The sequence below is a fragment of the Pongo abelii genome, chromosome 16 (assembly GCF_028885655.2).
Source record: "Pongo abelii isolate AG06213 chromosome 16, NHGRI_mPonAbe1-v2.0_pri, whole genome shotgun sequence".
NCBI lineage: Eukaryota > Metazoa > Chordata > Mammalia > Primates > Hominidae > Pongo > Pongo abelii.
In genome coordinates, this window is record NC_072001.2 from 74,169,163 (window position 1) to 74,182,900 (window position 13,738).

A 13,738-nucleotide genomic window follows, 5' to 3' on the forward strand; every position below is an offset into this window, starting at 1 on the left:
ATGGAAGAATAACAAGAACAAACATCATAGGGAATATACTGAATAGATAAAGTACATTATCCACATATTGGATGAGTTCCAATTTAGTTTAGAGTCCAGTTTTTAAAGTCTAGTTGCTAAATTAGAATGGAAGCTTGCCTCTGTGGATGTAAAGTCTAATCAAAGTTTGGAGAGTACTTTTCTATAAGTGGTTTCAGGAGGGATGGTTTGATCACCACAGTGTACATCCATAACAATGTGCAAGGTCCCTCAACACTAGCAAGCAGTGCCAGTGTTACTGGGCTTTGGAGGATAGTTCAAAGGCTGACAGAGAGCAACCCTGCTAGTCTGATATTTTGGTCTTTGGAGAAGTGTCTGACATAGAGTAGCCCTGACAAAGCCTAAGTTATCAATCTGTCAAAATCTTGGGTTTATATGTTTTTTTAAAGTCCAGTAGTTGAGCCCAATAACTCATGTATGTGGTCTGATGAGGAGTGATATAACATTCTTACAGGGAGAGGAATTAAACTTCATGTTCTTATCAGAGCAAAACATGTGTCATTCATGTAGTAAATAAACTAAGTGTTTAAATCATTTCAAAGGTATATAATAAAGATCCCTTATAAAACTACAGTAATCATGACAGTGTGATATTGGTGAAAGAGTAGACACATGTATCAATGGAACCAAATAAAAGGTCCAGAAATAGACCCATACAAATATAGTCAGGTGATCTTTGATAAAGGAGCAAAAGCAATTCAATAGAGAAAGGATATTCTTTTCAACAAATGGTAATGGAACAATTGGATGTCCATATGAAAAAAAAGGAATATAGACATGGACCTTACACCTTTCACTAAATTAACTCAAAATGGATCATAGACTTAAATGTAAAACACAAAACCATTAAACTTCTAAGGAAAACTTAGGAGAAAATCCAGACAACCTTGGATTTGGCAATTAGTCTTTAGATACAAGACCAAAAGTAGGATCTATGAAAGAGAAAATTGTTAAGTTGGGCATCATTAAAATTAGAAACATCTGTTCTGTGAAAGATACTGTTAAGAGAATGAAAAGACAAGCCACAGACTGGGATAAATATTTGTAAAACATATATCTAATAAAAGACTTGTATCCAAATTTTAAAAAAATCTTAAAATTCCACAGTAAGAGAAGAAAGAATCCAATTTAAAATGGGCAAAAGAGCTGAAAACACAAAGAAGATACACGGATGGCAGTATGCATATGAAAAGATGCTCAGCATCTTTTGTCATTAGGGAATCGCATATTAAAACAATGAGATACCACCATGTACCTCTTGGAGTGGCTGAAATCCCAGAACACAGATACCAAATGCTGGTGAGGATGGTGAGCTGTTAAGATTGCAAGATGATACAGCCACTTTGGAAGATAGTTTGGCAGTTTCTTACAAAACTAAAATAAACATAGTCTTACTGTAATATACAGCAGTTATACTCTTAGGTATTTATCCATTTGAGTTGAAAACTTATGCCCACACAAAAAGTTGCAGGTGAATATTTACAGCAGCTTTATTCATAATCAACAAAAACTGGAAGCAGCCAAGATGTCCTCAGTAGGTGAATGGATAAAGAAACTATGGTATATCCATACAATGGAATATTGCTCAGTGATAAAAATAAATGAGCTATGAAGCCACAGAAAGACATGGATGAAACAAATGCATATTGCTAAGTGAAAGAAGTCAATCTGAAAAGGCTACATATTACATGATTCCAATTATATGACATTCTAGAAATGGCAGAACTATAGTGACAGTAGAAAGATCAGTGGTTGCCAGTGATTTGGGAGGAGGAGAGAAGATCAAATGGCTAAAGTACAGCAGATTTTTCTAGTGTCATGAAACGGTTCTCTAAGATACTTTAATGGCGGATACATGACATTAAGCCTGTAGAAATTTACATAATTAAAAAGTAAGCCTTAATATAGGCAAATTTTAAAAAATCACTTAGGAGTTTAGAGGATCTCAGAAAGGAATGCAGACTGACAAAAGAATCTAACTGTATTAAAAATGTATGAAACAACCTCCCTAAAGGGGTGGGGGAAAAGGCACTGATCTAAGAAACTTTGGAAATGAGCCTGTAAAACTAAATGCAAAAGCAATTGCACCTAATCATTGTACTTTAGTTGATAAAGTTGTTTCTCATTGGGGGTACACATTAAACATTCTGATACCTCTATACATACATATTGGAATTGAATAATTAAGTAAATGGAGAGTTGATGGTTTGGAGCCAAACTTCTTGTTGAAGTAGAAATGTTCAGATAAGCAAGGGAAGGAGGCTAGAATGATTCATTTGGTGATGGATTAGAGTTGGAGACATCAGTATAAATTCATCTTTAGCTTAATATAGACACAGATGGCACAGATGGACAGATGGTTACTTGGAGAAATATTTATAGATATATGCATATACGCAGGTTTCTGTACACACATATATTTTCTTGCTGTGTCAGCTGAGAGGGACTAAAGGAAATGACCCGACAACAGCAAGAAGTACACTTAGCCCCCAGATCTTTGTTTCTAATACTAGTCTCCAATAAAAGGAACTATGGCTCCTCAGAAATAGCTGATTCTAGGACCAGGACAGGAATTAGTCTAGAGAATACATGAGTATAGAAAATCTTGTAGTGCCAGAAAGTAAGAAAGTGCTCAGAAAAAGAAAAAAAAAATCCACGTCGATGGGAACCAAAGGGACATAGAAGCCAATTGAAAGAGCTTCCAATGGCCAAAGCTGGAACAATTTGAACAACAAAATAGTAAAATTGTATTGGATAATAACCCAAAGCATAGAATAAATATCCATGAGTTCAGACTCTGTATCCTCAAGGAGGAGGAGCTTAACTTCCCACTCCCTGAGTGTGGGCTGCACATGGTGACTTCCTTACAAATAGTTGAGTATGAAAAGGAGAGGATGCAATGGTAACTTTACATTGGAGAAACCTGAAGAACATAACCTCAGCCTCAGCCTTGAACATGTTGATCAGGGTCAACATCAACAGTAATAAGTCATATTAATAATATATACCAGCTGGGCATAGTGGTCATGCCTGTTAATTCCAGCACTTTGGGGGGCCAAGGTGGGAGGATCGCTTAAACAGGAGTTCAAGACCAGCTTGGGCAACATAGTGAGACCCTCTTTATTTTGTAGACAAAATAAAAAGTAAAACATTAGCCAGGCATGAAGGTACATACCTGTAGTTCCAACTACTTGGGTTGCTCAGGTGGGAGGATTGCTCGAGCCCAAGAGTTTGAGGTTAGAATGAGCTATGATTGCACCACTGAAACCCAGCCTGGATGACAGAGTGAGACCCGGTCTCAAAAAAAAAAAAAAAAAAAAAAAAAAAAAAAAAGTACGTATCTTAACCCCCATCTAATCATGAGAAAAATATCAGACAAATCCTAATAGGGGGTCATCCTACAAAATAACTGATGAGTATTCCTCGAAACTGTCAAGTCATCAAAAACAAGGCAAGTCTGAGAAATTGTCACAGCCAAGAGGAGCCTCAGGAGATATGACAACTAAATGTAATATGGTATCCTCCATGGGATCCTGGAACAGAAAAAGGACATTAGGTAAAAACTAAGGGAAACCTGGATAAAATACAGGCTTTAGCTACTAAGAATATGTTTACATTGGTTGATTAATTGTAACAAATATACTATACTAACACAAGATGTTAACAATAGGGGAAACTGGGTATGGGGTATATGGGAACTCTGTACTATCTTCTCAATTTTTCTGTAAATCTAAAACTGTGCTAAAAATAAAGTCTATTAAAAGTGAAAGTATTATCTTAAGGCCTCAGAATAATCCAGTGGTTTTTGTCTCTCCTGCAGTTTTGACAGTGTTTCCTGCCTTGCTGACTCTTCTTCCCTCTCGGACATCACCTTTGATGGCAATCCCATAGCTCAAGAGTCATGGTACAAACACACTGTCCTTCAGAATATGATGCAGCTGCGCCAGCTAGATATGAAGAGAATCACGGTGAGAACCCTTCCAAAGTGTTCACCATGTTGTTGTCCTTAGTGTGGATTAGGAAATTGGGATGCATATTCTTTGCTTGAAATGCTTCTTAATTTTAATGAACTATGGGTTATCATGATTGTATACTTCATAATTGCAATTATGTAGTTTTTACTGCCTGACCCCATCCCAAGTTTAATTGAGCAAGACTTTTAAAATTCGTAGCCTTCTGTTTAATCATCATGTTTATTTTTCATTCTTGCTTAATATCCAACTAATAATTTATTTTGAAATGAATGAGTGAGAATTTCTTTAAGTTACATAGCGTAGTGGTTAAGAGCATGGGCACTGGAGCTAGATTGCCTGTGTCTGAATTCTGGCTTGACTGCTTTCTAGCCATAGGCCTTTGGCAATGTATTTAACCTTTGTATACCTCATTTTCCTCAATGTAAAATGGGGATCAGAATTATGTCATAGGTTTGTTGCGAAGATAAAATAAAGTACTACACCTTAGAAAATAAGGTACTACACCTTAGACTGCGAGGCTCCTAGGAGGCATTTGTATATAGTTGTTATTGTTGATGTTATATCTCCCAAAGTAGCTCTTTTTATTCATCGTATCTCCATGTTAAGATATTTTCTACACTTAGATGTTTTAATATGGTTTCTGATCTAAGTGAAATGCTGTGCATAATATCCCCCTCTTTTTAGGTGTACAATTTGTATTAGCATATTATAGGATCCAAGAAGTTCTGTAATTAAATAAACTTGTTTAACTTTGTTTCTTTGACCAGGTTTATTTGTTATGAGAAAACACATTTTAATAATCTCAGTTTGATAGTCTCTGACCTAGAAAAATATCCTAAGCCTCTACCTATTTTCTCTCTTCTGGACTGCTGATTTTCATGTGAATTCTGATGATCACCTAGGTTTATGCAGTTGCCAACTGACCTATTTCTTTGTATATTAGCATCACAACGTGTGCAGTTTTCATTTATGCCTCAGCAATACTGTGGACCTCTAAGGTGGCTAGCTAATAGCTAAAAGTGTGGATGAATTGATGGATACCAGAGGTCTTCTAGGGTTCTGCCTCTCTCTCTATTCCATGGTGGAGCTATGGTTCTTTGTTCTCTTAGTTAATTCAGCTCTATAGTGTCAACACTGTTTCATATTTTTGTGGTGACTCTTTACCCTTATCTCCATGTCTTTCTTAGTTAAGCATCTTTGCTACTTCTTAAATTGCTCTTTCTAATGAGGTTGAGATGAGTGGGATAAGATTTAGAGCTAACTCATTTATATAAATTAGTACTTAATTATATGGTATGTTCCTCATAGTGAATTTATTTGTCAGTCTTTTCTACCCAAACAATATATAGTCTTTAAAGGCAGAAACCATTCTTCTTTCTTGCCTGGCACCTACAGATTACTAGCATCTAATTCTCACACCACATTGAACTTTTACCAGTTATATCAATATTGTTCTTTATAGCAAAATGATGCAGTTTAAAATTATACATTGCATTATAGATGAATTTTGTTATCATGTCTCTAAAGTCATCATTTTTCTGGAACTATTTCTCAGTCTTTCTTTGATTTTCATGACTGATATTTATGAAGATTACAGGTTAGTTTTTTGTAGGATGACCCTCAATTCAGATTTTTTGATGTTTCCTCATGATTAATTTTTACTTATAGGTTTTTGGCATTAATATCATAGTAGTGATTTTGTATTCTTCTCATTGCATCTTAGACCAGCATGTCTTACAACATGTTCTTCACATTCATCTCTTTATTGAGGATGCTTACTTTGGGATGATTTCTGCCAAGCTTTTCTTTGTGAAGATTCTCTTTTTCTCTTTGTAATCCCATTCCTCACAAAAATGTAAATTTATTTATTCATTCATATATATATGGACTTATGGTATTTAGTCTCATCTTTTATTTATCACTTTTTATTTTTTTATTTTATTTTTTAATTATTATTATACTTTAAGTTTTAGGGTACATGTGCACAATGTGCAGGTTAGTTACATATGTATACATGTGCCATGCTGGTGTGCTGCACCCATTAACTCGTCATTTAGCATTAGGTATATCCCCTAATGCTATCCCTCCCCCCTCCCCCCACCCCACAACAGTCCCCAGAGTGTGATGTTTCCCTTCCTGTGTCCATGTGTTCTCATTGTTCAATTCCTATCTATGAGTGAGAACATGCGGTGTTTGGTTTTTTGTCCTTGCGATAGTTTACTGAGAATGATGATTTCCAATTTCATCCATGTCCCTACAAAGGACATTAACTCATCATTTTTTTATGGCTGCATGGTATTCCATGGTGTATATATGCCACATTTTCTTAATGCAGTCTATCATTGTTGGACATTTGGGTTGGTTCCAAGTCTTTGCTATTGTGAATAGTGCCACAATAAACATACGTGTACGTGTGTCTTTATAGCAGCATGATTTATAGTCCTTTGGGTATATACCCAGTAATGGGATGGCTGGGTCAAATGGTATTTCTAGTTCTAGATCCCTGAGGAATCGCCACACTGACTTCCACAATGGTTGAACTAGTTTACAGTCCCACCAACAGTGTAAAAGTGTTCCTATTTCTCCACATCCTCTCCAGCACCTGTTGTTTCCTGACTTTTTAATGATTGCCATGATGATTGCACAATGAGATACCATCTCACACCAGTTAGAATGGCAATCAATTATTTATAACTTTTTAGTAACTTTAGTGTGGAAGCTGTACCTTTTTTAAGGACTTTTTATAACAAATGTCAGCAAACAGCCTATGAGCTAGCTACCTGTTTTTGTAAATAAAGTTGTATTGGAACACAGTGATGCCCATTCATTTATGTATTATCTATGTTTGCTTTGATGCTGCAATGGCAGAGTCAAGTAGTTGCTATGGATACTATGTGGCCTACAAGCCCAAAATATTTATTATCTGGCTGAAAAAGTTTGCTGATGCCAGTAACTATTTTTTCTCTTTAAGAAACAATATCTTGATTGAATTTTTGTGTAAATTACCATATAAACATTCTCACTATGGTGGATTACACAAATATTTAATGAACTTCTGTGCACTGGGGCAGTGGTTCCTAAACTGCATGCAGAGGATGCTGCAGTGAACTCATAGGGAGTGATTTTTAACTTCCAGGGGAAACACAGTGAGATTTGACATCTCTGAGACTGTGAGCAAATTAGTAGCTCAAATAGTTTACCATTTCAACATGACCTCACACTATATTTCTTTCAGTCACTTCCTATCTTTGAAAAGCTGAATTTTCAGCAGTTGTTGTAATAAAAATAAATACCTTGCCAAAATCAGTATCGAACAGGAAATGAGGATGGCAGTGTCCAATGTGATTCTCTGTTTGAGAAATTGTATAACGTCCTCCTGGTTCTACACATTCCATTGATAAGTAGTTGTGGTTATTTAAAAATGATATAAAATATTTTTTCTTTCTATTTACATATATTATTTTTTAATTGCTACTGAAGTGCTAGACCATGAATACTTATTAAATTGTTTGGACCAAACTACTTAGTAAACAGAGTTGTCACATATTTCTTTTGGCCTAGAGGCACTGTGAAAAAAATCCCTGAGACTATTAGGTATCGAACTCACGAGTTTCTGTACTAGGATATATATTAGACAGTAGAGATGAAAAGATCAAAATCACAGTTCATGCCCTAAAGTTACTTGCAGTTGTCTGCAGAGGCAACCATGCAGCTGGATTACAATGCAAAATGACAATCTAGAGAGATAAGATTGCTAGATGGATCAATAGAGATATATGTTTGTGTCAACACACTTACACCCAGGGCAAAATGATATCAAAGAGCAAAGCAATCCCAAGTCTACCTGAAAAACAGAAAAGTTCCAAAGGAGAAAATAATTGACTCAAGACTTTAAGAGTGGTAAAGAAGAAGGAGGATGTATTTGTGGAGAATAAAGGCATGCAAAATGCAGAAGGAAGCTGAGAGAATATAGCAGCTGACAGGAGTTCAACATGGCTAAGCATTGAGTGTACATGGCTGAGGGACATAGAGGGAGACAAGTATGTCTGACAGGCAAGGACAGGCAAGGGCTAGGGCATTTTATATCATAATAAGGAGTTTAGATTTGTCTTGGATATAATAGGAGAAACCCTTGAAGAGTTTAAGGTAGTTAAATTGGATTTGCCTATTAAGAAGACTGTCTTTCTGGGTTCAGCCTTGAAGATGGATCGGAGAGGATGTGATGGGTGATGAGATGAGAAGCAAGGAGATTAATCAGAGTAAGAGTCTGGGCATCTGATCCAGAGGAATGGCAAGAGATAATATGATGCCATCTATCACTGGCCTCAACTCCTATTTTGCTTTATCTTTCTTAAGAAGAATGGGTTTTAGTTTGTAAAGATTAGCATAAAGATTAATAAGATAAAAGTGAAGCTTAGGATAGGTGAATAAATAAGTTGGAACTCAGGCCCACATCTAGAGCAAGGGTTGGCAAATTTTATCTATAAAGGACCTGATAGTAAATATTTTAGGCTTTGGGGCCTGCATATTGTCTGTTGAAACTACTCAGTTTGCCCATTGTAGTATGAAAAAAGGCATGCACAATACATTATGAATAAGCATGACTCTGTTCCAAGAGAATGTTATTTAGAAAAACAGGTGGCTGACTTTGGCCTGTGGCCTAGAGTTTGGCAGTCCTTAATCTAGAGCACTGAATAAATCGCTGAACCACTGAGAGTTGTGTCTAGGTAGGGGTATAGGATAATGGAGCAGCTGAAAGGTAAGATGAACTAACCTTTTTTTTTTTTTTTGCAATATTGCTTTATTTATTTATTTATTTGTTTATTTTTGGTTATACTTTAAGTTCTGGGATACATGTGCAGAATGTGCAGGTTTGTTACATAGGTATACAGGTGCCATGGTGGTTTGCTGCACCTATCAACCCGTAATCTGCATTAGATATTTCTCCTAATGCTATCCCTCTCCTTGCCTCCACACCCCAACAGGCCCTGGTGTGTGATGTTCCCCTCCCTGTGCCCATGTGTTCTCATTGTTAAACTCCCACTTATGAATGAGAACATGCAGTGTTTGGTTTTCTGTTCCTGTGTTAGTTTGCTGAGAATGACGGTTTCCAGCTTCATCAATGTCCCTGCAAAGGACATGAACTCATTCTTTTTTGTGGCTGCATAGTATTCCATGGTGTATATGTGCCACATTTTCTTTATCCAGCCTAAGATTGATGGGCATTTTGGTTCCAAGTCTTTGCTATCGTGAATAGTGCTGCAATAAACATACGTATGCATGTGTCTTTATAGTAGAATAACTTATAATCCTTTGGGTATATACACAGTAATGGGATTGCTGGGTCAAATGGTATTTCTAGTTCTAGATCCTTGAGGAATTGCTGCACTGTCTTCCACAATGGTTGAACTAATTTACACTCCCACCAACAGTGTAAAAGCATTCCTATTTGTCCACATTCTCTCCAGCGTCTGTTGTTTCCTGACTTTTTAATGAACACCATTCTAACTGGCATGATTTGCATTTCTCTGATGTGGTTTGATTTGCATTTCTCTAATGACCAGTGATGATGAGCTTTTTTTCATGTTTGATGGCCGCATAAATGTCTTCTTTTGAGAAGTGTCTGTTCATATCCTTCCCCCACTTTCTGATGGGGTTGTTTGTTTATTTCTTGTAAATTTGTTTACATTCCTTGTAGATTCTGGATATTAGTCCTTTGTTGGATGGATAGATTGCAAAAATTTTTTTCCGTTCTGTAGGTTGCCTGTTGACTCTGATGATAGTTTCTTTTGCTGTGCAGAAGCTCTTTAGTTTGATTAGGTCCCATTTGTCAATTTTGGCTTTTGTTGCCATTGCTTTTGGTGTTTTAGTCATGAAGTCTTTGCCCATGCCTATGTCCTGAATGGTATTGCCTAGGTTTTCTTCTAGGGTTTTCATGGTTTTAGGTCTTAAGTTTAAGTCTTTAATCTATTTTGAGTTAATTTTTGTGTAAGGTGTAAGGAAGGGGTCCAGTTTCAGTTTTCTGCATATGGCTAGCCAGTTTTCCCAACACCATTCATTAAATAGGGAATCCTTTACCCATTGCTTGTTTTTGTTAGGTTTGTCAAAGATCAGATGGTTGTAGATGTGTGGCATTATTTCTGAGGCCTCTGTTCTGTTCCGTTGGTCTATATATCTGTTTTGGTACCAGTACCTTGTTGTTTTGGTTACTGTAGCCTTGTAGTATAGTTTGAAGTCAGGTAGCATGATGCCTCCAGCTTTGTTCATTTTCTTAGGATTGTCTTGGCTATATGGGCTCTTTTTTGGTTCTATATGAATTTAAAGTAGTTTTTCCTAATTCTGTGAAGAAAGTCAATGGTAGCTTGATGGGAATAGCATTAAATATATAAATTACTTTGGGCAGTATGGCCATTTTCACGATATTGATTCTTCCTATCCACGAGCATAGAATGTTTTTCCATTTGTTTGTGTCCTCTCTTATTTCCTTGAGCAGTGGTTTTTAGTTCTCCTTGAAGAGATCCTTCACATCCCTTGTAAGTTGTATGCCTAGACATTTTCTTCTGTTTGTAGCAATTGTGAATGGGAGTTTGCTCATGATTTGGCTCTCTGTCTATTATTGGTGTATAGGAATGCTTGTGATTTTTGGATATTGATTTTGTATCCTGAGACTTTGCTGAAGTTGCTTATCAGCTTAAGGAGTTTTGGGGCTGAGACGATGGGGTTTTCTAAATATACAGTCATGTCATCTGCAAACAGAGATAATTTGACTCCTCTCTTCCTATCTGAATACCCTTTATTTCTTTCTCTTGCCTGATTGCCCTGGCCAGAACTTCCAATACTATGTTGAATAGGAGTGGTGAGAGAGGGCATCCTTGTCTTGTGCCAGTTTTCAAAGGGAATGCGTCCAGCTTTTGTACATTCAGTATGATATTGGCTATGGGTTTGTCATAAATAGCTCTTATTATTTTGAGATATATTCCATCAATACCTAGTTTGTTGAGTGTTTTTAGCATTAAGCGGTATTGAATTTTTATCAAAGGCCTTTTCTGCATCTATTGAGATAATCATATGGTTTTTGTCATTGGTTCTGTTTATGTGATGGATTACATTTGTTTATTTGTGTATGTTAAACCAGCCTTGCATCCCAGGGATGAAGCTGGGTTGATTGTGGTGGATAAGCTTTTTAATGTGCTGCTGGATTCGGTTTGCCAGTATTTTACTGAGGATTTTCGCATCGATGTTCATCAGGGATACTGGCCTGAAATTTTCTTTTTTTGTTGTTGTGTCTCTGCCAGGTTTTAGTATCAGGATGATGCTGGCCTCATAAAATGAGTTAGGGAGGAGTCCCTCTTTTTCTATTGTTTGGAATAGTTTCAGAAGGGATGGTACCTGCTCCTCTTTGTACCTCTGGTAGAAATCAGCTGTGAGTCCATCTGGTCCTGGGCTTTTTTTGGTTGGTAGGCTACTAATTACTGCCTCAATTACAGAATTTGTTATTGGTCTATTCAGGGATTCAACTTCTTTGTGGTTTAGTCTTGGGAGGGTGTATGTGTCCAGGAATTTATCTGTTTCTTCTAGATTTTCTAGTTTATTTGCATAGAGGTGTTTATAGTATTCTCTGATGGTAGTTTGTATTTCTGTGGGATCAGTGGTGATCTCCCCTTTATCATTTTTTATTGTGTGTATTTGATTCTTCTTTCTTTTCTTCTTTATTAGTCTGGCTAGCAGTCTACCTATTTTGTTGATCTTTTCAAAAAACCAACTCCTGGATTCATTGATTTTTTGAAGGGTCATTCGTTCTCTATCCCCTTCAGTTCTGCTCTGATCTTAGTTATTTCTTGTCTTCTACTACCTTTTGAATTTGTTCGCTCTTGCTTCTCTAATTCTTTCAATTGTGATGTTAGGGTGTCAATTTTAGATCTTTCCCACTTTCTCCTGTGGCCATTTAGTGCTATAAATTTCCCTCTAAACACTGCTTTAGCATCCAGAGATTCTGGTACGTTGTGTCTTTGTTCTCATTGGTTTCAAAGAACTTCTTTATTTCTCCCTTAAATTCGTTATTTACCCAGTAGTCATTCAGGAGCAGGTTGTTCAGTTTCCATGTAGTTTTGCGGTTTTGACTGCGTTTCTTAATCCTGAGTTCTAATTTGATTGCACTGTGGTATGAGAGACTGTTTGTTATGATTTCCATTCTTTTGCATTTGCTGAGGAATGTTTTACTTCCAATTATGTGGTCGATTTTAGAATAAGTATGATGTGGTGCTGAGAAGACTGTATATTCTGTTGATTTGGGGTGGAGAGTTCTGTAGATGTCTATTAGGTCCGCATGGTCCAGAGCTGAGTTCAAGTCCTGAATATCCTTGTTAATTTTCTGTCTTGTTAATCTGTCTAATATTGACAGTGGGGTGTTAAAATCTCCCATTATTATTGTGTGGGAGTCTAAGTCTCCTTGTGGGTCTCTAAGAAGTTGTTTTATGAATCTGGGTGCTCCTATATTGGGTGCATATGTATTTAGGATGGTTAGCTCTTCTTATTCCATTAGATCCCTTTATTATTATGCAATGCCCTTCTTTGTCTTTTTTGATCTTTGTTGGTTTAAAGTCTGTTTTGTCAGAGACTAGGATTGCAGCCCCTCCTTTTTTTTTTTTTTGCTTTCCATTTCCTTGGTAAATCTTCCTCTATCGCTGTATTTTGAGTCTATGTGTGTCTTTGCACGTGAGATGGATCTCCTGAATATAGCACACCAATGGGTCTTGACTCTTTATCCAATTTGTTGGATAAACAGTCTTTATCCAATTTGTCTTTATCCAGTCTGTTTCTTTTAATTGGGGCATTTAGCCCATTTACATTTAAGGTTAATATTGTTATGTGCGAAATTGATCCTGTAATTATGATGCTAGCTGGTGTTTTTTGCCCATTAGTTGATGCAGTTTCTTCATAGTGTTGATGGTCTTTACATTTTGGTTTGTTTTTGTAGTGGCTGGTATTGTTTTTTCCTTTCCATGTTTAGTGCTTCCTTCAGGAGCTCTTGTAAGGCAGGCCTGGTGGTGACAAAATACCTCAGCATTTGCTTGTCTGTAAAGGATTTTATTTCTCCTTCACTTATGAAGCTTAGTTTGGCTGGATATGAAATTCTGGGTTGAAAATTCTTTTCTTTAAGAATGCTGAATATTGGCCCCCACTCTCTTCTGGCTTGTAGGGTTTCTGCAGAGAGATCCAATGTTAGTCTGATGGGCTCCCCTTTGTAGATAACACAACCTTTCTCTTTGGCTGCGCTTAACATTTTTTCCTTCATTTCAACCTTGGTGTATCTGACGATTATGTGTCTTGAGGTTGATTTTCTTGAGGAGTATCTTTGTGGTGTTCTCTGTATATCCTGAATTTGAATGTTGGCCTCTCTTGCTAGGTTGGGGAAGTTCTCCTGGATAATATCCTGAAGTGTGTTTTCCAACTTGCTTCCATTCTCCCCGTCACTTTCAGGTACAGCAATCAAATGTAGGTTTGGTCTTTTCACATAGTCCCATATTTCCTGGCTGCTTCGTTCATTCCTTTTCATTCTTTGTTCTCTAATCTTGTCTTCACGCTTCATTTCGTTAAGTTGATCTTCAGTCTCTGATATCCTTTCTTCTGCTTGATTGATTGAGCTATTGATACTTGTGTATGCTTCACGAAATTCTTATACTGTGTTTTTCAGCTCCATCAGGTCATTTATGTTCTTCTCTAAA

At 36.8% G+C, this 13,738-nt stretch overlaps 1 protein-coding gene across 8 annotated transcripts in view; it reads left to right on the forward strand.

Annotated features, from left to right (window-relative positions):
• LRRC49 (leucine rich repeat containing 49) overlaps positions 1-13,738 on the forward strand; it is a 153,918-nt gene that overhangs the window by 68,155 nt on the left and 72,025 nt on the right. For all 8 annotated transcript variants that reach the window (XM_063716698.1, XM_054532831.2, XM_009249983.4 and 5 more), the window contains one exon: positions 3,860-4,007. In XM_063716698.1, coding sequence (XP_063572768.1) covers positions 3,860-4,007 — 148 coding nt within the window. The remainder of the gene's footprint in view (positions 1-3,859; positions 4,008-13,738) is intronic.